This window comes from Corvus brachyrhynchos, unplaced genomic scaffold, assembly GCF_000691975.1.
Source record: "Corvus brachyrhynchos isolate BGI_N302 unplaced genomic scaffold, ASM69197v1 scaffold218, whole genome shotgun sequence".
In the NCBI taxonomy this organism is placed as follows: domain Eukaryota; kingdom Metazoa; phylum Chordata; class Aves; order Passeriformes; family Corvidae; genus Corvus; species Corvus brachyrhynchos.
In genome coordinates this window covers 628,644-652,164 of record NW_008239321.1, presented here as the reverse complement: position 1 = coordinate 652,164, position 23,521 = coordinate 628,644, and the positions used below count along the sequence as shown (strand labels likewise).

Below are 23,521 nucleotides of genomic sequence, written 5' to 3'. Positions count from 1 at the left end.
TAGTCCTCATAGTAAACTAAAAGTATCAAAGAATCTGCTACCAAAATACTAGCAGAGGCAAAATAAATATATTGAATGAATAAGCATCCAAATTCCACAGAACAAGACACAAGAGATGATGCTGAGAGCTCTTTAACAATATTGCAAAAAGTCAGCAAGACCTTTTCTTTCTCTTCCATGCAATTTCTTCAGCAGCAAATGGGTACAGATTTTTTCTCTCATTTATCTTCTGTTTCATTGTACTCAGTTTGTACTGTGACAAATTCTATACCTCTATTTCCTACTGCTCTGCTCACTGTGAGAGATAAGAACAGCAGAGATTTAGCCTATTTGCAACCCACTCTCCTAACACATTTTCTGCAACCAAAGCACAGGGATTAGAGAAACAACCTTTCCCCCCAAGTAATTACAGAGAAGCTTTTCAAGAAAACTTTGTTCTTATAGAAATGCCATTTAAAGGACATTCTAGAAAAGCCCTTGGAGCACTTCTTAGAGTGACTTTTGCTATTAGGCAATGCCTGTGACATGCACTGCAAAAGTAAATATAAATTTTATATCCACAAGTCACCACCACGAGTCAGGAGCGTTGGAGCAATCCTTTTGCAAAAGGTTTGCTTTTGACAGCCATTTCTACCATGAACTTCAGAAGAAGAAAAAAAACCTTATGTAAACTATGTAAACCCTTATTCTGTATTGAAACCGTGGCAATACTATTTTTTTTTTTATTTTTGAAGTGAAAGATACTTTTGGAAATGTGGATTTTACTATTCCACACAATGTCTCAAATCACTTTCATTCTGCATCAGTGTGGATACATTTGAAACAGCAGTAGCACTGTTTGCTGTCACAGCACTGGAAAAATAATGATAATAATAACAAAAATGCCTCTAAAATGCCTGCCACTTCCCTTTCTGTGTGCTTGCAGCTCACCAGCTACTCAAGATATAAACCTGTGGCCATTTCAGAATCAAACTGCATTCAGATCAAAGTAGTTTGTGAGAAATCACTGATGCACCTACTGGGTTCTGAGTTGCAATTCCACAAGGCATCGTTTCTGTTGAAGATGCTGAACTGTATTTTCACCCACCTCATGCAAGACAAGGTTGTTAAGATTTACTGTGTCTGCCTTAGTGTGGAGTTATTTAATTTCATTCAGCAAGTAGTTAAAGAAATTCACCAAAATGAAGCATTTTTACATAAGATATTGGCTCTTATGAATTCATATTAATAGCAAGGGATTGTTAAAAAGACTTATTTTTGCAGCAAAATCCATAAGGAAGCCATCCACTTCTGCCACAATAAATATCACTGCTCCTTATCTATTACCTACATGCATACCATATAAAGACACATATATGAAAAATCTTAATATTGTCCAGAAACACTGGTGCTAAATCAGTGGCTTGAATTGCAGAAAGCCCTGCAGGATTGACAGCTCCTCTGTCCTGGGCATGTGAGTCTGTTCCAACCCTGCTCAGAAAGGTCAGACCCAGAGGTGAAATCCCAACCAGCAGAATATGAGCTGGGCCCAGACTAGGGCACTGCATTTCGGCAAATATCATCTTTTTAGCATCACCAATCCACCCTCAGGAATCTGCCAACTTCTGTCTCCATCCAGACAAAACCACACTTGAAAGCTAATTTTTATTTCTATTCAGTTACAGAATCATCACTTATTAGCATTATTAATTCCATCATTAATCTTAAAATTAACCCCAAATCCCTGCTATAAAACAACCAAAAGAGCAGTAGTGTAGAGTTCTAGTAAAGAGCAAAATCTGCAAAATTAAAACATTTTCCATTTCAAGTGGGAGAGGTATATATGATTTAATATTAGAAATCTCTACATTATTTTCAACACCCTCAATCAAAGAAAACAAAATGAAAAGAAAAAGCATAAGAGAAACAGAGTGCCATAGGACATGGAAGTGACTCCACAGTATCACAGAATATTCCCAGTTGGAAGGGACCCACAGGAGTGGAAGCAATTTGTACCAGAAGACATTTTGAAAACCATAGAGAAATAGGTTATTAATCACTTGCTGTGGGGGAAATAGCAGGTGATTTTTAGCCTGTTGAACAGTCCCCAGGGGTTTTCAATCCCAGGAGCTGACCCATCCCCAGTTTTGGCCAAAGGATTCACTCACAGGAAGCACAAGGCTGGGAGTGAGCTCTGCCAACACTGTCATAGTTTGTGGCCCCTGAAGCATCACCAGCACTTCAGGCTCTTAAAACTTGAGTCTTTCAAATCCTTACTCCAACTCCAACCTAAACCTAAGCTTAAATACAGCCAGGGTACATCTCAAATAACTGAGGACATCCTCAGTTCTGTTCAAGAGCTCCTCAGCTGTGCTGCTCAAGTTCCAAATCCCCAGCACCTCATAGATCGTGCCTGGAGAGAGTTTCCTCTGCACCCACGTGGGGATCAACCCTGAGCAGCCACTGGGCTGCAAAGTCAGACTGGTTTTATTAACATAAGTAAGTGCAAACTGACATATTATTTGAAAGATGTGGAAGAAAATTAATGCAACTTCATTATCAACAAATCAGATGGTAAAATACGAAAAGATTAAGTGCAGCTGATAACAATTCAATCTCCCCAAAATTATAAATAACAGTCAGCCTAAAGAATTTAAAGATTAAAAGCTGGAGTTTTTATTAATGTCTGCAGTGATTTAAGATAGTCTCTATTTATGCCAAATACCTCAGAGATTATAGAAAGAAATACAGACTTCAGCCCTGTCACTTTTATGGAATAAAAGTATCTTTACTTGCCTCTCCCAGCCTAGATAAGGTACATTGTGATATTAAACTGAATACTTTTAGCAAATAACTTCTGGTTTGTTTCAGAATAATCTGTTTTCCCTAGAAATTACTTCCACAGCTTTGAATTTAAACTGGATTAACACATGGGAATAATACTGTACATAATCAAAAATGGAAGGAGCATAGCAAGCGTTGATCTTGTCCTACGTGCATCTGCTGTACATAAACCACCCCCCTGCTCAGAAAACATCAAACTTGGTTCAGGTTCAGCCTGATTAGCTTTTCGTGGACAAAGTCAGCAAAAAACCCTGTTCCAAGTTAGTTAATGAAAACTGTTTGCTACAGAGCACTTCTCCCAGCCTTAGATCCATGTGAAGAACAAGTATTCACGCAAAGAAGAGTTGTAACAAAGAGGAAAAGTCCACATTAGAGTTGTAATATGTGAATATTAAAAATAAGATATAAAATCAGAAGCATCATATACTAAATTAAGGTAAAATATGATCTCAATAAATACATCTTTCAAAATTATTCCCTTTTCTAGAAGAGCCCAAAGCAACAAGTCTTTAGTTGTGATTATTTGCTTTCTATGAATCCACTCTGAATTGAACCTTGGCCGATTTATTTCAGAGGACAAGGCCAGCTGACAGCATTAACCTCAATTCTATTTTATTCCCACCCCTTAAAAGTCAACAAATTTGGATGAGTTGGTTCTTGCTTTAGTTTCTATCATTTTTCTTTCTGATTAGAACCCTGAAGATGCAGCTTTAAAACAGGAGAAAAACTATAGGAGGGCAGTTAGATGAGATAAATCATAAGTTTATTTCATAAATAAATAAATATTAATAAATAAATATTCATAATAAATACCAGGGGTGGTTCAACAATTATTCCATATTCACTTACTTCAGAGCCTGTTCCAGGTGGTGAATTTTCTTTTGAGCATTCCCTCTTTCTTTATCCAGATCATTCTGAATGCCATGAATCTGCCATTTAAGGAAAAAAACACCATGTATTTTAACCAAAACAGTGTCTGAGTTAAAAATAAATCATTGTTATTTTTAATTCTAAAAACTATTCATTTATATATTCTTTTTCCACTGATGCAGACAACCACCCATAGATTTCTAAAATTATGTGAAATGCAAAAGCAGAGATTAACAGAGAGATTAAGTATGAGAACGCAGCCAATGAGCTATTCTCCTTCTCAAAGTGAATATTATTCTCTAGAATAAAGAAATATCAGTAATTACATAAAAAAGGAACTAGGTTTTCTTTAGGTAAGTAGAGAAAAGCAGATAGGAATATGCCTAAAATGGAGCTCTAGGGCGCAGAGCTCCTGCTCACCTATTTGTGACCACCAAAGGGAATCACTTTTGATCAATTCTTACAAGAAAAAATATCAAACATAAATATCTTACATAAACATCCTAAAGAATAAAAATAGTAGAAGAATTACTAATAATAATCCTAAAAATAGTTACAAAAACCTTTGAATTTGGCAACCTCCCAGGCGTGGTCCAAACCATGAGTTTCTGTAATGTTTTTTGCCAAGAGCAGGTTAAGTACAAGGGTTTGCATATAATACAAGAGTTGTATTGCTTTAGAACTGCTCAAGGAACAACGTGGGGATGGGACATACAGGAAATCCTTTATCCACCTACAGTCATTTGTAATGTTGCAGGCTGTTAAGACACTACAATAAAGAAAAAAGTGTGTAGGCCAATGAAAAAACAAATTCAGAGATTCTCTGCTGGGAGCAGTTCCATGAAGGTGCTCACTCCAGGAACACTTGGTTTCCAAGAGCCTCCAAATCCATGAGCTGTCTAGTAGAGAATGAAGAAGCTATTGCCAAACTTGGTAAAATTCTACGTATTTAACAGGTGGCTTGTGAATGGCTCTCAGGAATAATCTGTCACTCTTGTGATGCTGAGCTGAATGTTTGGAAAACAAGCAGTAGACTATTTATAAAAAGCAGGTGTTTCCTTGGCTTGTAAAGCCATTTAGCCTAACTGGTTCCTGATTCAGCAGATAAGCACATTTAATCAAACAGTGACATTTAAGGTTACTACCTATGATTTGTTTGATGTTTAGGCATCCTCAGAGGCAACAGCCACTGCAGACTCATAAGGATTATTAGATAATGGGTAGGTTTTTAAGTGAACAGATTGCAGCAGAGACTTCACGATTCCTTTACTTGTTTTAGTATTTTATGGGCCAATCCATCCTGGTTTATGGATTTATATCCAGAGATTATTCACAGGTATTTTTCTCCTCGTCCTTTCTCAAAGATTTCATTTTGAAAACAGTTACACCAGAATTCATGAACAAACTGCTGTCAAGTTATCTATAAAAAGAAAGGCTCTGCTTCCTTGTTTATTGATGCAGAATTCCAGCCTCCCTCCCTGGGCTCACTGCTGTGGAGGCACTCCTGACATGCCCTCAGCCCATACTAAGGAGCTTTCTCCCAAAAGATCCTCAAACCTCAGTCAAACTGTGCCAATATATTTTTTAATTTGGCCTGCAAATTACTCCAATCCTGGATTTTTCTTGAGTTCAACATTCATAACACCCATGACTTGACTAAAAAGATGAATGTAGGCTAGGTTTAAACCAAGGCAGATCGTGGAACAAAGAATGTTTTGACTTCAAGTCAGCAGAAGGGACTAACTCAAACCAAAACCTCACTACAATTCATGTCACAAGTGCTATTACCAAGTGACAAGTAGCTCGGATCACAATCCATTATCTTATGTTATAAATTTGCCACATTTGGAAATGACATGTTTGAGTAACACATCCTTTCAATTAAACAGGCATCTAAGGCACCCTCTGGCTGCACATGAGTTGCACATACAATGTCACTAAAATTGAAGTTTAATTTGAAGCCTATTGATGTTTCAAGTCTAAAAGAGCAGGCAGTATTTGCAAAGTGCTTTAAGATGAAGTGTTTTTGATGAAAATTACATTTTTTACTTTAAGTTTCTGATGTAAAAACAATGCATGTTGACAATATATAGAGAACACATGGAGAGGGATGGAATAGAGACATGCTGGGGGAAAAGGAGTATGGGAGAGCACATGAACACTGCCAACAGGTCAGGCCAGGTTTCATTCAGTTCATTATCTTTTCAATAACAGCAGCTGCCATCAGCTGCCACCCCAAGCAGTGCACACACAGAGGACAGGCTTCCAGGAGCACTTCTTTGGGAATGCCTTCCCAGCCTCCATCACTTGGCAACGGGTTCCTAAAATCAGAGGCGATATCCCTATCCTTAAACAGCTGTGCTTAAAATACTCCTTGAATTTGTCCAATTATTCTTCCAAACCTTGTGAAGTGCTTGGATTCCCAAATTTACTATTTTGGAGGGTTTCAAAATTTAAACCTTTAAGTCATGTACAGAACAAAACTGGAGCTGTGCAGAAGATGGTAAATTTTCCTGGAAATATTACCTGTTTCTCATACGCACGCTGCAAGTGAAGCTTGTCCTGGTGAACCTTGTATTCTTGATCCTGCAGAGGAAAAGATGTGTTTTCTAAATAAACAAAGTCCATTTTTCTTCCATTTCAGAGCATTCATCACACAGACATTTGCTACCATATAGAACAGTCCATAAAAAATAAAAACCCACTTTATATCATCATGAAAAAATTCTCTGACATGCAAAAAAATTCAACCAACAGCAAATAACACAACTATCTCAAAAGTCATGATTCATGTGCTCTAAAGAGAAAAAGCAACTTGTTCTCCTGAGCTATTAAAATGCCATTCTGTACTACATCACATCAGAAATGAAAGACATTGGAGGAAAAGTAGATGCCAAAACTCAACCAGGACTGATACATGATACAGATGTGGAACTCATTACCTTGAGATAGAAGGATTAATTTAAATGCCTACAGGAAGACAGAATATTGAACTGAACTATTAAACGGTGAAAATTAAAAACAATTTTGGAACTTTAAAAATGTTCACAGTTTACGAGAAAAAAAAGATATTCATCATTCTTTGACAGGCTTCTTTGTAAACCACCAATACACATTTAAACTGTTTTATTTAACACGTGAACTACAAGAAACAGTCAGAAAACTTCTGTGAAAATTCTGCTCTTACCTCTCTTTTAGTGACACTTTTTAAATCAACCTTTAACCATATGTGACAGTTTATATATTTCCATTAATTAAACAGAAACAAGCAAGCATGGTCTACATCAGTACATTTAAGCATGGCTATCTAAACATTTAAATCACCAAAGAAAGCAACAAGGGTTGGGCATTTTTGAGAAAGAAAATCAGGGCTCACCCTCAGCTGTTGCTGCCTTTGATGTTCTGAGTCTTCCAATCGTTGTTTCAACAGAGCCATTCCACGCTGTAATTCTGCAATCACATCAGATGTCTGCTGGGATTTAACAGAAAAATCAATTTTTGTATTGCATTCCTCATTAGCTCTTTGGCATTTTAAAATTTATTTCTCTAAGGTGCCCAGAAATTGGAAAAAAATATCAGCTTGGGAGAAAAAAAACCTGTGTGAGTTTACAGCTCTGGATACATCAGTTCAGGCCCTCCGGTGAACTTAGAAATGGAAACAGAAGCACAAAAAACCACCCCCAACAATAAAAAATCCCTACTAAAATCTACTAAAAATTGGTAGAAAGAAAAATACCTCGTAAATTAAATGAAGTTAAGTATCATCAAAGCTCAGAGAATTCCAGCAAATAAATACCAAAGACCCCACTTGTCCTACAGCTCTATGGATTAATAAATGGTATTTAAAAATTGAGTCTTTTCTACAATCATTTAACTTTAAAATCATTTAAAATATATACCATGTCTGTACCTATGCATATTGGTAGATATCAACCTGAGAGATGCTTTTCCAGAAACAAACCAGAGTTATTACATTTTGGGTGAAACCTACACTCACAAAATATAAAAATAATTCCTTAAATATATAAATGTTTAACACAATGTTCAATACTATGAGGCCTGCAGGACTGGTTTTTTTCTGGAAAAAATATTTTCTGTCATGGAAGAGGTCTTGTGAAAACATCAAGTCTTTAAGTGTGTTGAAATTCTCTGGTATCCGGAATTTTTACAAGGAGCACAAACAAAATCAAGATATTAATTGTACCTCATCTGAATCAGCTGTAGAAATACATACAGCAGAATTACCAGCCAACTTCAGATGATTTTTGAGTCAAATGTGGGAACAACAAATTAAATCCCAATTTTATTTAAACTCACACTCACAAGTAACTTGGGGAACTGAGCAGTTCCTTGGATTTATTCATAAGTATCATATTTATAGTGAGGAGAACACTTAAGAAATAAACTCCATTTTCCTGCCTGTTATACCTGGCAGCATACCTGAGCTTGTTCCTGCTTTAGAAAATCTCTATCAACATCAAATTTACTTTGTAGTTGCTGAAGCTTCTCCTTGTATTCCTGTATAATCTGGTTCTTGTCTTTCTGAAGTAAGTTGTACCTACAAGGAGCAAGCAAACAGAATATGGAAATTGCTTTCATATTTTGGCATTTTACCTGCTCAGTATCAATTCCGCGGAGTCTGCATGTCTGCCACGTGCTCTTGTCACAGAAGGAGCTGCTTATAAATAATGGAAAGGTAACACACTCCTCGAGGTGATCATTTGGGTCACTCTAAATGAGTTTGACACCAATTAATACATTTTCATGAGAGTTTTCTAATGTTAAATGCCATTCAGTGTGTTCCTGGAACAAAATGAGTAATGTTTGCTTCTGGAAATTCCATATTCTTAAAAGTTACACCAGCAATTGTTATTTGATTACCTTGCTTTCAGCTCCTGAAGTTGGGAGCAGACCTCCTGGTAACGCTGTTCTACCTCAGTCTTCTCTTGAGATAATTTCTGACGTTGCAAATGACTATTTTCAGCCTCAACAGTCAACTGCTGCACACGAGCCCCCAGCTTTTGGACTGTCTCATTCTAAAACGAAAGATAATTATTGAGAAAAGCCCAGAATAAATGAGGGACTACCCCTGTTGTTATTCAGTAGCTTTGAGCAACGAGGTTCTTTTGTGACGCAGGGACACAAGAGTTACAATGGCAAAGCTGTCATCAATCATGACAGTAAATTCGATGTTGTATATAAAAAATAAATCAATTTTCAAAATATGGATGTTTATCCCCCCCGCAAAGTGACATCTCCCTTATCCAAAACAGCATATGCAACTGATTTCTAAATTACAAATCTTTCAAAATGGAAGAGAAGACAGTATTTCAATGGGAAGCTGTAATCGATGATAATACACGTAAAGTGTTCTTAGACTTTCCATTAATTTCATTACCTTTCCTTTCAGTAAATTACAAGCATCTCTCAAAAGTTGTATCTTTTTCCTGGAACTTCATCTCCTAATATAAACAAATTAAAACTGACCAGAGTGAGGACAGGCAGGTAGTCTGAGACTACTCTAGCACTTCCCATTCTTCCTTAAATTTATGGGAATATGCAGGGAAATGAGCAAAGAACTCCTCAGGAGGCTGGAGTCAGAAAATAAGACCCAGCTGTCCTTGCAGGATGTATATATCAGTGTTATTTTTATATTAACAAAGGCCTGAAGATGAGGGAAGTGGAACAGAAAGTTCATCCACTGTTAAAGTAAAATAAAACCCCAAGTATCTGCCCTGAGCAGCCACTGCCCCGACCATCCCTGGTGGTGACATGAACCTGAACCAAGGCAAGAACCTCACACAAGAGAGAAGGTCACCTGAATAGCCACCTGAGCTCTGGCAAGTGGCTTCAGAGATTTCACAGCCACAGCACAGCAAAATTCTCCATCAGTGCCAAGCCAGCTGCTCAGTACGGGTTTGGTTTTCTGCGGGCAGAGGGTTGTTTGCTTTGGGGGCTTGGGGTTTTTGCTTGTTTTGTGGCTTTCTGGGGTTTTGTGGAGGGTTTTTTAATAATTAAAAAAAAAGAGTAATTTCTAATATATCATTGAATGTAATTCCAGGCTGGCCCTGTACCCCTCCTCAGGAAGTTCATCCTTGCTCAGGGCACAAACCCCTCCTTATCAGTTCTATAGCATTGGTGAAATTGTTCAGCCAATTCCACTTGCTAACAGCACTGACATTCCTGACAACATGAAACTCTGAACAGAGAAACTCTGAAATACCAACAAAAAAAATAGGAAAAAAAATCAGAAGAGAGAAAGGAGAGAGAGAAAAAAAGAAAACTAATTTCCAGTGACAGTCTAGTCTTTCATCTTAAGCCCTGCCTTGAACTCTGCCTTGTTTAATTATTAAATCAGAAGCTGCTCAGCAAGATCTGTCTAGTTTTGATGGTTCTTAAATTCAATCTTGCTGACAGACTGTGTCCATTTTTCTCTGTATTTACTGTTACCTGTGACATGATCTGAATGTTAATTTTTAAATTCAACATTCATTAATAAAGGAATAAATTTTGTTTGACATTGTCTTTTCACTCATTCAATTTTCCTCATACCCCATCCTGATGAAAAGTACAGGATGCTTTTTTGAGGTTACTTGTTAATGTTTTTGCTTTCTGCATCATTTATATAACAGGCACAAAATCCAGATTATATCTGATTACATGCTTATAATTATTCTAGAAAAGAAATTTAATACATTAGAATAATCAATACTTATTTTAAAATCCTTTTAATGTGATCTTTCATCTAACAGAAGCATTTACCCATTCAAAGAGGAGGTGTGTGAGTAAAGAGTCACATGTTTCTATGGAAATAGATGTAATATCTAAATCCTCTTGTATGGTCTACAAACCTGCAAAGACAAAAGTTCTGCTAACTTGAATCCAAAGCAGTGAGACATATTTGTAAGTAAGGACTGGTACTAAGAGATCTGTGTAACATTGATTGAAGGGCTGTACCTTGATTAATTTTACCTGGGGAATAACATCCTTGGTTGGACTGGCTGCCAGGACAGTGCCCTCTCCCACAAGAGAACAACTACATTGCACTATCAAAAATAAGGATGTATGTACATGAATCACAGAATCATGGAATGGTTTGGGTTGAGAGGGACCTTAAAGATCATCTCATTCCACCCCTGCTATGGGCAGGGACACTTTCCACCATCCCAGGTTGCCCCAAGCCCCATCCAACCTGGCCTGGGACACTTCCAGTCCACTTGAACATAAACACACGGAATTTAAATATTTTAAGAGATGCTTGCTGTCGTGACAGGTTTACACCAAAACCTACAGTCGATCGTGTCTGCTGCAAATACTCCGCCTCCATCTTGGCCAGCCGAGCGTTGGTTTCCTCCAGCAGCTCCTGCATATCTTCCGTGTGCTTCTTCCGGATGTTGAACTTCTCCTTCTCCATCTCAGCCACAGCATCGTGGAGCTGCGTCAGAAAAAAAGGCACAAATAACAAATGGCATCTACAACTAGCATCAAGAAGTGTTGTTACATTATTATAGCATATCAATAGAATCACTGGAAAGCCCAGGTATCCACATTTCTGTCCTCTCTGAAGATACTGTTTCTCTAAAACAAAAAGAAGACTGTGGCTGCCCCATTCCTGGAATTGTTCAAGGCCGGGCTGGATGGGGCTTGGAGCAACCTGGAATAGTGGAAGGTGTCCCTGCCCATGGCAGAGAGTTGGAATGAGATGGGCTTTAAGCTCCCTTCCAACTCAAACCGGTCTGGGATTCTATGAAAAAAAAAAAAACCAAAAAAAAAAAAAAAAAAACAAACAAAAAAAAAAACACCCAACACTGAAGCCTCAAGATCTTCAACACAAAGGACAATTTATGATTTATGATTATGATTTGGCTTTAAGAAGGCAAGAATTAAACCCAACTTCATTTCTAGATGCAGGGATGAAAATAAATTAAATTATACAGCACACTTCATGAAGGGAGGTGTGTTTGTCCTTTTTCTGACCCTCCCTCTCCTGAGAGGGGGAAGCAAGACAAATACTGACAATAATCTGGACAAAGGTGACACTGTCTCTCAGTAAACATGCCCTTCCCTCTGCTTTGCTGCTGTCTTGAGTTGAACAATAAACAAAAATACACTGAAGAATTCATGACCCATTGCAAAACTAAGAGTTCAAAGGAATCACCATGCCAGCAGGTAGCAGCAGGTTTACCCAGATTACAATTCCATGTCAGGTCAACCAGAAATAAACACTTCCCTAATACATCCAGAGACTTGCCAGGAGGCCAGATGAACCCCAGAACAGGGTGACCAGCTGGGTGTAAAAGCATCAGCAAAGAGATTCTTGATTATTCCAGGAAAAAATAAAATCAACACAAAAAATATCCCTAAAACTCATTCTGTGTCTTTATTTCTTTGAGTGACAAAATGCATTATCCCAGATAAACACTGCAGGAGTCTGTCAAAGGAGAGAAGTATTGTTCATTACCCTTTTCTCCCACTCATTGTTCAAGGAATCATTGCTTTGCTCACACATCTTCTTCAGCTCCACAATCTGCTGCTCTTTGGCTTCTCTCACAACTTGGGACTCACGAACAAGGGTGTGAACTGTTAAAAATGGGAAAAAATTAAACAACCATTCAAGACCTTTGGGATTTTTCAGTGTTGGCAATAGATACAATCAGTTTATGCCAGTTTTCCAATTCACCTGGCTTTCTGATGGTTTTTGGCTCTTAAATACTTAATGCATGTGCTGCTTTAAAATGTAGCACTTAAAGTCTGTGTCATTACAATATTACAAGGTGTTCTCTCTTTTCTACTTTGTTTACATAATATTTCAGAGAGAGTTTTCCTTCCTGAAGGAGTAAATATACATCAGCAAAATTCTGTATAACCACAAGAAAGCAGTTATTTTTAACCTGACTTCATGAGCATCCTTAGGAGAAAAGTTCCTGTGAAGGTTGAGTGCCCAAGATACACAAGGAAATTAAGTTCCCCAACTTAAATTGCAAGTGATGGCATCATCATTAGTGGAAAAAGCAGGTACATATTCACTTTTCAGGAGTGACTGAGGATTTTCATTACCTGGAACAGTGTGGGCAACTCCAGCTCAACTTGTTCCAGACAAGAGCAACCACCAGCCCCCAGAGAGAAGCCCCAGATCCCTTGTTGGACAAATTACTTTCCCAAGGAGCAGGAAACAAAACACATGGAACTCTCTCCCTTTTTGTACACAGATTACCAAACTTCTGTATTATTTTACACTGTGGTTTAGTCCATAGTGCAAAGGGACTCCAAGGAATTCTAAAAGAAACTAACATTGAAAAACTGCTGACAAGCCACACTCAAGGCAAGTTTTGTACTTATGACACACTCAAGACTACTCATGTTTGAAATCTCCTGCCACAATAGCCTTAAAAATAACCCATTGTGGTTTGGTTAAAATGTTCTGAATGTATAAAGAAATGAACTTTGAGCCAGAGATTCCCAAAAAATTGAAATAAGTGGCCAAAATACTTCAGTAGCATCAAAGGAACTTTTTTTGGTGACGCTCATAAAACCTGTATTCAATATAATAGATCACAGGCCTCTTGGAACATTTGGGTTGGAAACAGCAGAGACAACTGGACAAGAATCTCAGGATCTAAAGGAAAAAATTAAATCAAGAGCTACAAATGATGAAGAAAGGGATGTCTGCAGAAGGAACATGCAAGCCCACAGCCACAAGAGGATGCAGTACAATACCACCACATAGAAAACAACCATGAGGACAAAAATCACCTTTTTTCTCCAGTTTTCTAATCGTCTCCTCAGATTCTTTTTGTTTCTTTAGGTAGGTGGACTTCAGCACATCTATTTCATCATTCTTTCTATCCAAAATCTGCAGAGAAAATTCAGAATATTTTAACAAAAGTCCAAAACATTCCAAACTACAGCCAGTGCACAAGATAATACACCCTGATCTCTGTCAAAGGTGCTGCCTCCAAGAAGTGCTCAGGTTGTGCAGGACTAAGTGACTGAACCTAAATCATTTTCCCAGCTACGACTGCCAAGTCATAAACAAAGGACTGGTTTAGACAAATGTAGGCAAAAGCAGATTAAAAAAGGAGTTTCATGTTCTAAGGTGGGTCTTTTTGTTTTATTTTAAACCTGGGTAAACCTGGTGTTGCTTTTGTTGAGTTTGGAACTTTCATGGTGCTACTACGGCAAACAGAAAAGATTTCCATACTTATGTTGCCTAATAGTATTTAAAAGCATCTAAAATTCTCAGCAGATTGAAGAAATATTTAAATAAGTTGGTGAACTTCATTACAGTCTTCTGTGCTTCACCAATTGAAATTCCTTGCACAGATCCCAAGGAACAATGGACTGGAATAGAGCAAGTATATGAGGGTAACTACACCCACATTTCTGTACAGGCTGAGTTTGGAAAAAAACCAGCTTGAATACTTGCACACTTTGAGATAGTATTTTAATTTAAACTTTGTGTTTAAGATAAAGATTAAAGTTGCAGAAATTTTATAATGGTGCCCCAAATCTCTTATCAAACAGAAGCTTTCATCTTAAAACAATATTACTCCATCTGCAATAAACGTTTTGTGTCTTTAAAGATTAATACGACACTATTTAACCTTTTCTAAAATATCCAACGTTATTAAACAACTTCAAAAGACAGAATTCTAACATCAGTTAGGAAGGGATGACAACTCAAGGGATGAGAAAGCATTTAAACTATTTCTTATTCTCACAAAGCTGTTTCCTTTAGACTCTCAGCTTCGCTCGCTGCTTCTGCTCCGAAGCCTTGAGAACAGATGAGCCAAATATGCACCTGACCAAATATTAACATCCTCTCAGGAGGCTTTGATGTGTCACAGATTTGTGTCAACCAGCTTCCTCCAAGCCTGTGACTCAGTCTTTAGGAAACAAAGCAGAGGCCCTGACTAATGCCGAGCTTACAGCGGGATCAGCCGCAGTGATGCCGACGCTGGGATTGGGATTCCCGCCACAGCCCCGGGATCAGAGCCCTGCCGGAGGCACCTGGAATCTCACAGGATTTCACCCCACCTTGAAAACATGGGATTAAAAGCAACAGTATGGTCTGGGATAGGTATCATCCTCCCAGGCGTGGTGTTATGTGACACAATAAAGACAAACCCGGTGCAACCCAGAGACCTGGTGACATGTTAGTGCTGGAAGAATTAAGAGCCACATAAAATTTAAAAATGCAACACCATAAATAAAGGGCTGTTTCGTGACCTGCCTCTGCTCTAAGACAGTATCCAAACAGGACAGCAAGCACTGCTGCTGTGTGAGCAGGAACATACATGATCTATCCATGGGTTTTCCTACTCTTATATTTTGCATTTTGTCCATGAAAAAATAGTTTTGTTCACATTCTTCTCTAATACAAAATTTTTCTCTCTAACAGAAAATTCACGAGTTTATGATTTCCCACAGAAGTTGTTATGCTGGTAAAATAGGTTGTCTTGTTCAAACAAACAAATTGCCTTGTATTTTTATCTCCTTTCTGCAAGTGTTTTCCCCTTTCTAAGTTTATGTTACCATAAAATATTCTGCATTCCTCTCAGTTTATGCCAACTGCTGCCTACCATTTGACTTCCAATGAACATTAATAGCAATTGTGAAGAAGTTAAAGAACAACTGATAAATATTTATGATAATCATAGTCTCTGTTATTGTTTAATATACTGCTTTTGGGAAAAAATACAAACACTTCTTACCTTTTGAACATCAGCATCATGCTTCTGTTGTAATTTCAGTTTTTCTTCCTGAAATTTACCTTCTGCTATTTTCATTTTCAGTTCCAGCTTTAGAAGCAAAACAGAATACACACAGAATTTAAATAAAGAATAAATGACACCAACGACCTTTTCATAACTTTTTAATTATTCATTTATGTCTTTCAGAAGGCAATGGTAAGTCACCAACAAAGAATTCCTATGAAAAAATCTACATTCAGTTTCTCAGTATTTTCATATTTATTTGATAGAATTGTTACAAAAGATGTCATCCTACAATATTTCTTCAGAAAAATGGATTTGTAGGATGTTTTAGTTGGCAATAAACACAACTGCTACTGCCCAGAACAAGCTATTGTCCTTAATTTAAATAAACACTTAGGAATAAAACCTTAATATTTCTGTTAATATACCAAGTTTGGTAAACTCATTTTCATTTCTTCAGGCAGGTGTTACATTTATACAAAGAATGTCCTTTAGCCCAGATGAACGTTTGTTTTTGTTTGTTTTCTATTATTCATGGAGTTCACATTATAAACACATTTCCTTTTAAAGGTGACTTATGATGGGATTAAGGACTGGATCACTGAAATACATTTCCTGTTCCGCTTGTGTTCGTTCAAAGCTGTACTTGAACCCCTCCAACACAAAAATACATTGCCAAGTCTTACTTAGACTCTAAGTTTTCATCTTTCAAGTATTTTTAAATCTCTTGCATGTTTTCAGTACACCATAAAAGGCTGTCTTCAGGACAGCTATGAGAGGAATTTCATGTTTCTCAAGGTTTTCTAGAAACCAAAAGTGACACCTTGAGTTCAGATTCAGGCTGTTCTACTCCAACATTTATTAATATCCACTGTCCAGAAAGCAAAGTGGACTGAAAAGCTTCCCCAGGGGACAGACCCTGATCCCCCTCACTTTAGAAAGGGAGGACCAAACCCCTCCAGGAGATGACTCTAAGCAGTCTTTGGCCAACAGAAAACTTTGTGTTTGACTTTCAGGTGTTCTAAAAGGTGCTGAGGTTCCCCCACCTCGAGGCTGGACACTGCACTCACCATCCAACCATTTCCAGCTCTCACATTTTCATTTGGCTCAACTAAGAACCTGACTTGTAATATCTCACCTCACAGACTACAAAGGAATCAACAGCATTATTCATTCTGCCTTTATTTTCCATGCCCCTGACTAATCAAAAGCTGTCATTCAAGCAAGAGTCTTTATCTCACACAGACATACACTAAATACAGTATAAATTACCCATTTTTTCTGTGATTCATTTGTGTAACAGCTTTGTTGGGACTTGAAAACATCACAATGTTATTGTGACTTGAAAACATGAGCTACAAAAATCCAGCTCAACAGCGCTGTGCAGTAAACACAGAAGATTTCTCAAGAAGTGGAAAGAGAAGGAAGAGCAGAAAATTTTTTCATTTTCTGGACTCATCACCTAATACCCAACCACCACTTATTACACCACAGATAAAGCAATCCATCTCCCAGCTGTTTGTACATAGTCTTACGCAAATTAATGGTGAGGGAAAAAAGTTAGGTTGACAATTAATCCAAAGAAAATAAATCACATTCTCAGCTGTCAGCCAAGTCTTTTATCATCCCAAAATAAGCATCACGATAAAAATGCATCCTCTATTCATGAAATCTACGCATATGTACATATGAAAAGAAATATATGCGTATATTGCTCCAACAAAGTGACATTAGAGAAGAAAATCTTAGTACCAGGTGATGAATAAGTGTTGATTTAATAAAAAGAGCACAGTAATCAACTTCCAGATAGACAGCTTGTGAACATTCCATAAATAAATATGAAGGTCTCGTAAAAACACAAACACCAGAAACTAAACATGAAAGAGACTCCAATCTACTTGAATTACATTGAAAGCTTATGAATGACTGAGGTACAGCTTCTGCCCTCACACAGCTCCTAAATCCACACAAATTACATTTAAAACTCATTAATAATGTGAGAATGTCTGTGCTGATGGAAATGGATGCTTGGTGGTTGTACCAGCTGAGAGCTGGTCTAGGTTTTATTATTCTGTACATGAAATAACACAAAACTAAATCAAAATCCAGAACTGCACTTGGATTAAAGATGGACATATATATATATTTTCAAGTGCTGGTGTTTGTTCTCAGCCACAGGATGTTTTTCCCCAGGGTGACAACAGAACTCCCTGTACTTGAAGCTGGTTCCCACCTCTCATTAATCTTCCCTTTAGCACCACCCTTGCACTTGCACCAGTTCCCATTAACTTTAGTTCATTAATTCATTACACCACTTCCACTAGAACAGCCATCTCTTAAAATGTCACAGATTTGGGACTGATTTCCAAAAAGGAGAGCTAATTGCAACCAAACAACTGGGAAAAATGTGTTCAAGATACAGAAGTCAGCCCTTGATGAATGCAAATGCTGTAACAACAAAGTTGATTATTTTTCCTCTGAATATTATAAATTAAATAATATAAAAATCTCTCACATGAAAAATCCCAAAGACCAACTCCTCATCAGGGGAGGGTTGAAAAAGGGACACCTTCAAAAGCACTCAAGGTCCTTAACTTCTATAAACTTAATGTAGTTTCAGCACTTCAGGCACTTTTCTGCCCCATCTGCTTCATCTACAACTTTCCTAATTTTGCCCCTTCAAGACCTACTATATAAAGAAGTGTGAGAAGTCCCATATTCAAGTGTCTGAAATTCAATAGTTGATGTGCACATGAAGTTTTCAGCTAACGTTGAGAGGAAAGCTGTATTTGTACTGAGTTACCAGTAAAAAAAATAAATAAAATTTTAAAAATCTCCAGCGACATTTAAATTTTGTAATGGTCCACAGTTCCAACCCCACATGTATCTTCATCACAACTTTGGGAAGTGTTAATTTGAGCATTTGCTGTAAAAATAACGATATATTGGTTTAAAAATCCTACACTCAGTTTCTTGCATGGAAAACTACTGGAGAAGCCAGAAAACATGAGGACAACAACACAACGTCCTATAGCAAAGCCTTGAAGACTGGTTTCATTTCCAAATCTGCTTTTTAACCCACCCTTTCTCTGAGGCAGACTCCCAATCTCACTGCATACGTCGATAAAAAAATTGAGTCATGTAAACACATTTTATGCAGTGATCTCATTAAGGCTGGGGTGGAAGCAAAAGGGCTCAGCACTTCCCAGCTGGGAGTGAAATGCCTCCTCTTCCATTTGAAAGCTGAAGCACATCATTAAATACTAATTTCAATCAAGGAAAATCTTTCAAATTAAAACCACACCACACTGAGGTGGAGCCTGTCCACAGATCCCAAATGTCAAATCTCAGCTTGTCCCAATTTCCTGTGGAACTGCTCTAGGTAACTGCATGGGCTGCTCTTCCATACACTGCCCTCTGCATTTCAGCTTGACCTTATTTATTAAACACATATTAAGAAACAAAATAACCTACAGCAGTACCAAAGACCTTCATAACTTTTAGAGAAACCAGATAAAATCTGCTTTCCTAAGTCATTCACTTTGTTAAATGCAATTTACGGTGCTCGTGCTCATTGGTTTTAATATCTTTTATCACCAGTTAAGAGGCAGCAAAGAATATGAAATTTATGGCACGTTACCATTCAGACAAGGAAAAAAAGAAGTGTAGATATTTAGCTATAGTTGGGAAGTTTGCAACTATGTATGAAACACAGCCATTGCTGTTGGCTGAACATCATTCCTTTGGATTTCTGTCATTGTTTATCCTCCTCACAAAGAGAATGAGGCAATTAAACCCTAAGGCCATGTAAACAATACTGATGTCAAACATCTGTGCTGTCCCTGTTATTTAAAGCCATGAAGGGTGGTAGCAACAGAGCTGCTTTTATGTGCCTAGTCACACTTTCTTCCTCTTAAAAAAAAAACAAAACACCACCAAAGCCATCAAACAGTTACCTGAAAATGGGGTTTCATGGTACCACCGTCCTGATTCCATAGCACAGCTCAGGTGCTAGGAAAATCCAAAAACTGCCAGGCTTAAACTGACAGAGTCAATGCAACTGTCATAAACCTCCAGGGGAAAACCAAAAGGTGATCTCACCTTTTTTCACAACAGAGAACAAACATTTATCTTGTCCCCATTTACAGAAATTTGTCGTAATATTTAAATACCTGATTTAAAAGCAAATCAATAAGTGGGTTAACAATATTCATACTGAACTCCTGCCCACTTGTGTTCATTCCAGGGCTCACCCTCAGGCCAGGGGGGGCATCTTGGAGCTTTCACATTCATCAGATTGGGGTTTTTGGCTATTTGACAAAACAGAAATTGTTGCTTGCCAGGTTTTTTTTTCCAAGCCTATGAATACATGGGGGAGGGGGGGAGGGAGGGAGGAAGCGAGGAAGGGGGAGAAGGATGTAAACAATAAATGAGAACTTCAAAGTAAGAACTAACAATGTAGAACAATGACTTGTATATCTTACAGTACATGACAAAAGTCATTTGTCTTGGTGTTCTGCAGCTGCTAAAAGAAATCAGTGCACAGCACACAAAGCTTTGATATTTCCACAGAAGAAAATGGTTTCTTAAAAAATATCAACAAACAACTAGAACTTTCTACTGAATTGTGCTTACTCAATTTGCACATGCAGGGTTAAAACAATAAATATTGATAATTTACACAGTGTTTTAAACCATACAGGAAGGCCAAGACAGAAGAGACTGTACTTGCAAAACAGTCAAGATTTATTATAAATACATGCTGACTTCAGACTAAGGTAATTTGGAACAGTGGATTTCACTTCATCATTAACAAGCTGTCTGATCTCATAGTGTTATTTCTGTATCAAACTGTACCGTCAAAAAATTTTTCAGATTAGCTTTGAGGTATATTAATACTTTCTACATTATACAGCATATAAGACTCAGAGTATTTAAAAGTAAATCACTGGTGTGAAAAACAGGAAAAAATCATATTTTGTAACAATATATTTGAACAGAAGTTTCTACAGTGAATGTAAATTTTAATCGTGTTGCAACTAATCTTCCATTTTCAAATGGAACTGCTGAAAACTTTGTGCTCAGTTTACAAGATGTGGAAAAAATAATGTTCACTTCCCATTTCAGAAAAATAAACAAATTTATAACTACGTTTTGACACAGTACATCATTAACCACTCCAATTACAGCACTGAATCTCATCAATATTTTTATCCAATGCAACGACTAAGGTGAAATAAATGTCTTGGAAAGTCTCTGTTGCAAAGAGCTCAGGGTAAACCAAAGATGGACTGAAATAAAAACAGCATCAAACAAGTGGAACAGCCAGAAATTAGAATGTAGAAAGCCCCTTTATAAACATGGCATTTTGCCCAGATTCAAAGGTCCCTCTACAAAAGTCCATGTTTATGATCTGGACTGTATTATTTGACCTAACAAACACTTACAATTCCCTCCACATATCTAACCTTCTTTGCATCTTTACTCTTTAAAAACACTACAACTGCTACTTCCAGTTGCAACACATTACTCTTTAAAGAGAAACAAGATATTCACTCAATTAAAAAATTAATATGACATTGCCCTGTTTTTATAGCCACTAAAAATTAAAGGGTTTGTGCTAAATCAAATCTTACCAGCTTCCCCCATCAAGAAAAATCTGACTTTTTAAATGACACTGAAATTAATACACATTTGCTTGATACAGAAAAATAATTGAATGGGCAATTGTTCTTATTCATATGTAAATGTCATTAGGCTCTTTCAAGAGAGAACAATGTATTTTTCATGGATTTCCATGTTCAGGGTGGTGGGAAGAAGGAGAAATGCACACAGCTCTGTATCCCTATGACTGTAATAACTGGAAATGGTAGTTCTGCTTTCAAGGATGTTTTCTCTGGCCAATAAACATAACATGGATATTAGCACTACATCACATCATATTATTTAACAGCTTTATTTGCAGGGTCCCACTTCCACATGGAACAAACATCTGCCACCAGTAGGAGACACCGACATCAGGAAGGACCAAAAAAAGCTCAATGTATGTTTGGAAATTAAGAAAGCTTAGACACAGCAGTATTAGATGCAATTTCATAAAAGCTCAAAAATGCAACAAACTGTATCTTCAGAACTGAACCCAACTGAACCTGTGAACATGCAGGATTCACACAGATTTCAAAGGGATTTAGTGAAATACAAATATAATGGAAGATATCACTTGAGAATTTCACGGAATTCTGCATAGTGCCCCGTCCAGTGAATGCGTCTGAATACACTGAGTCAACAGTACTGACTTCTTTTCCCCAGTGTTATTCCGCTCTTTTTTTATGCTGTATTTTAGCAGCTACTGAACTTTTTACACTCGTTTCAAGATCTCCTAAACCAGTCACAAAAACTGTACTTCCACCTTCTTTTCACCCGTGCAACATGTTGCAATAACAGTGTAAGCACTTACTTTTTCTAGTCAATGTCTTTTCTCCCTTAAAAATCAGAATCTGTACATGAAAACAAAAACCCTCAAACTTTCTTCCTCTTTTTTTTTTTTTTTTTTTAAGAGAGAGACACTTTGAGGTAGAGATTAATCATGCAGCAAAAGATTAATTCCCAGCTGCTTGGCAACCATCTGGACATTCTACTGGTTAAAACACTAGTTTGAATTGCTAACCTACCCCTTTGATCTTTCTCAATGTCTCCAGCCCATATGTGCAATAATTAAAGACATAGTTCACAAGCTATTGCAAAAAAATAAATAAATAACTGTACATGTACATCTAGATCTCCATAACCAGCCTGACTGGTATCAGGAATTATAAATCAGCAGTCAGTTCATGAAAACATGTCTCATCCTGACATCCACTGTGTGTCTCACACCAGTCTAGCAATAAAATAAGGTTTGGGGTTTATTACATCACATTCTGAAGAGTTATCAAAGCAAGGCAGGATGTGACTTCCTCACACGGAACACAATGGACAACTTGCACATGTTTTTGGGAACAGGACATTAATCAGCCAGGAATCATGTTAACAGCAGTCAAGATTGCTGTGAATTTAAATATGAACGAACAGATTCCTACTCAGGACAATTATTCAGTGGTGAGAATCAGTTTACAACTGGATTCTCCATATAAATCAGACCCTGCATTCAAAACAGACACTGGGGTTGTGAAGAAAAGGAGAAAATTCAAATGAACCAGAAAATAGTCCCTGTCACTGCTTGGAATATTTTCAAAGGGAAATAAAACAGTATTTTTACAACCAAGTTATCATAAAAAAAAAAGTTACAGAAAAGTGAAACTCATGATGAAAGTCAGAATTATGTCATATCTGCCTTTTCTTGTCTCCTCATATGGGCCACGCTTGTGTGAACAGAAATCAACACACGTTCTTACATTTTAACAAGAATATTCACCAGAATTAAAAACCTTTACAATCTTTATCCTTGGAAAGCAGCATGACATTTAGGAGCAGAAGTATGGCTTGGACAGTCCCCAGCGAACAGGATGACAAAAGAAGGGGAACACCAAAAAGAAGAGAAATGGAAGAACAGAGGGATAATAAGAAAAAGAATTCCAACACAGGAAGCTCCGGTTATTGTAAGATTCAGGTTTTGGGCCCACTCAAATGCTTTCAGAAAGTTCATCTAAACCACTCTCCTCCTGTTATTAAAAAGCACAAACAGCCCCATCACGTCTGCGGAGGTTCCTTGCGCTGTATCCAGCTCTCCTGATTCCATGCACAGATGTTTATATACCCATCCACCAAAATTTAAACTCTAGAGACACACACAGACATAAGCACACACTTTTAATTCCATATAACACACAAGAGAACAACCCTGATAGATTTTGTTACCATTCTTGGAAGATACAAACAAAAATATTTCTTTTCAATAAGGAAAAATATTAAATTCATCACGTAGCTAAAGGCACAATAATGTTAATTTTACAGTGGTTTAATTACAAGAGTCCTTGTTTTAGGATACTGTCTCCATGCTGGGTTTATTTATTGTTCATAATTTGGCATGAACTTCATGTATTTAAATACCTCACTATGGAACAGGGCAATTAAGAGGAAGAAATCAAACCCAGCAGGACAATGCCCACTGATCA

At 37.4% G+C, this 23,521-nt stretch overlaps 1 protein-coding gene across 5 annotated transcripts in view; it reads right to left on the bottom strand.

Moving 5' to 3' along the window:
- Nucleotides 1–23,521, bottom strand: part of CEP112 (centrosomal protein 112) — a 158,394-nt gene that overhangs the window by 114,311 nt on the left and 20,562 nt on the right. For 4 of the 5 annotated variants that reach the window (XM_017740772.1, XM_017740768.1, XM_017740770.1 and 1 more), the window contains 9 exons: nucleotides 15,408–15,494; nucleotides 13,447–13,546; nucleotides 12,155–12,273; nucleotides 10,985–11,128; nucleotides 8,575–8,729; nucleotides 8,134–8,251; nucleotides 7,070–7,165; nucleotides 6,220–6,279; nucleotides 3,673–3,752 (listed from right to left, as the gene is read on the bottom strand). In XM_017740772.1, the coding sequence (XP_017596261.1) occupies nucleotides 3,673–3,752; nucleotides 6,220–6,279; nucleotides 7,070–7,165; nucleotides 8,134–8,251; nucleotides 8,575–8,729; nucleotides 10,985–11,128; nucleotides 12,155–12,273; nucleotides 13,447–13,546; nucleotides 15,408–15,494 (959 nt within the window). The remainder of the gene's footprint in view (nucleotides 1–3,672; nucleotides 3,753–6,219; nucleotides 6,280–7,069; nucleotides 7,166–8,133; nucleotides 8,252–8,574; nucleotides 8,730–10,984; nucleotides 11,129–12,154; nucleotides 12,274–13,446; nucleotides 13,547–15,407; nucleotides 15,495–23,521) is intronic. The other variant, XM_017740769.1, reaches the window with a different exon arrangement.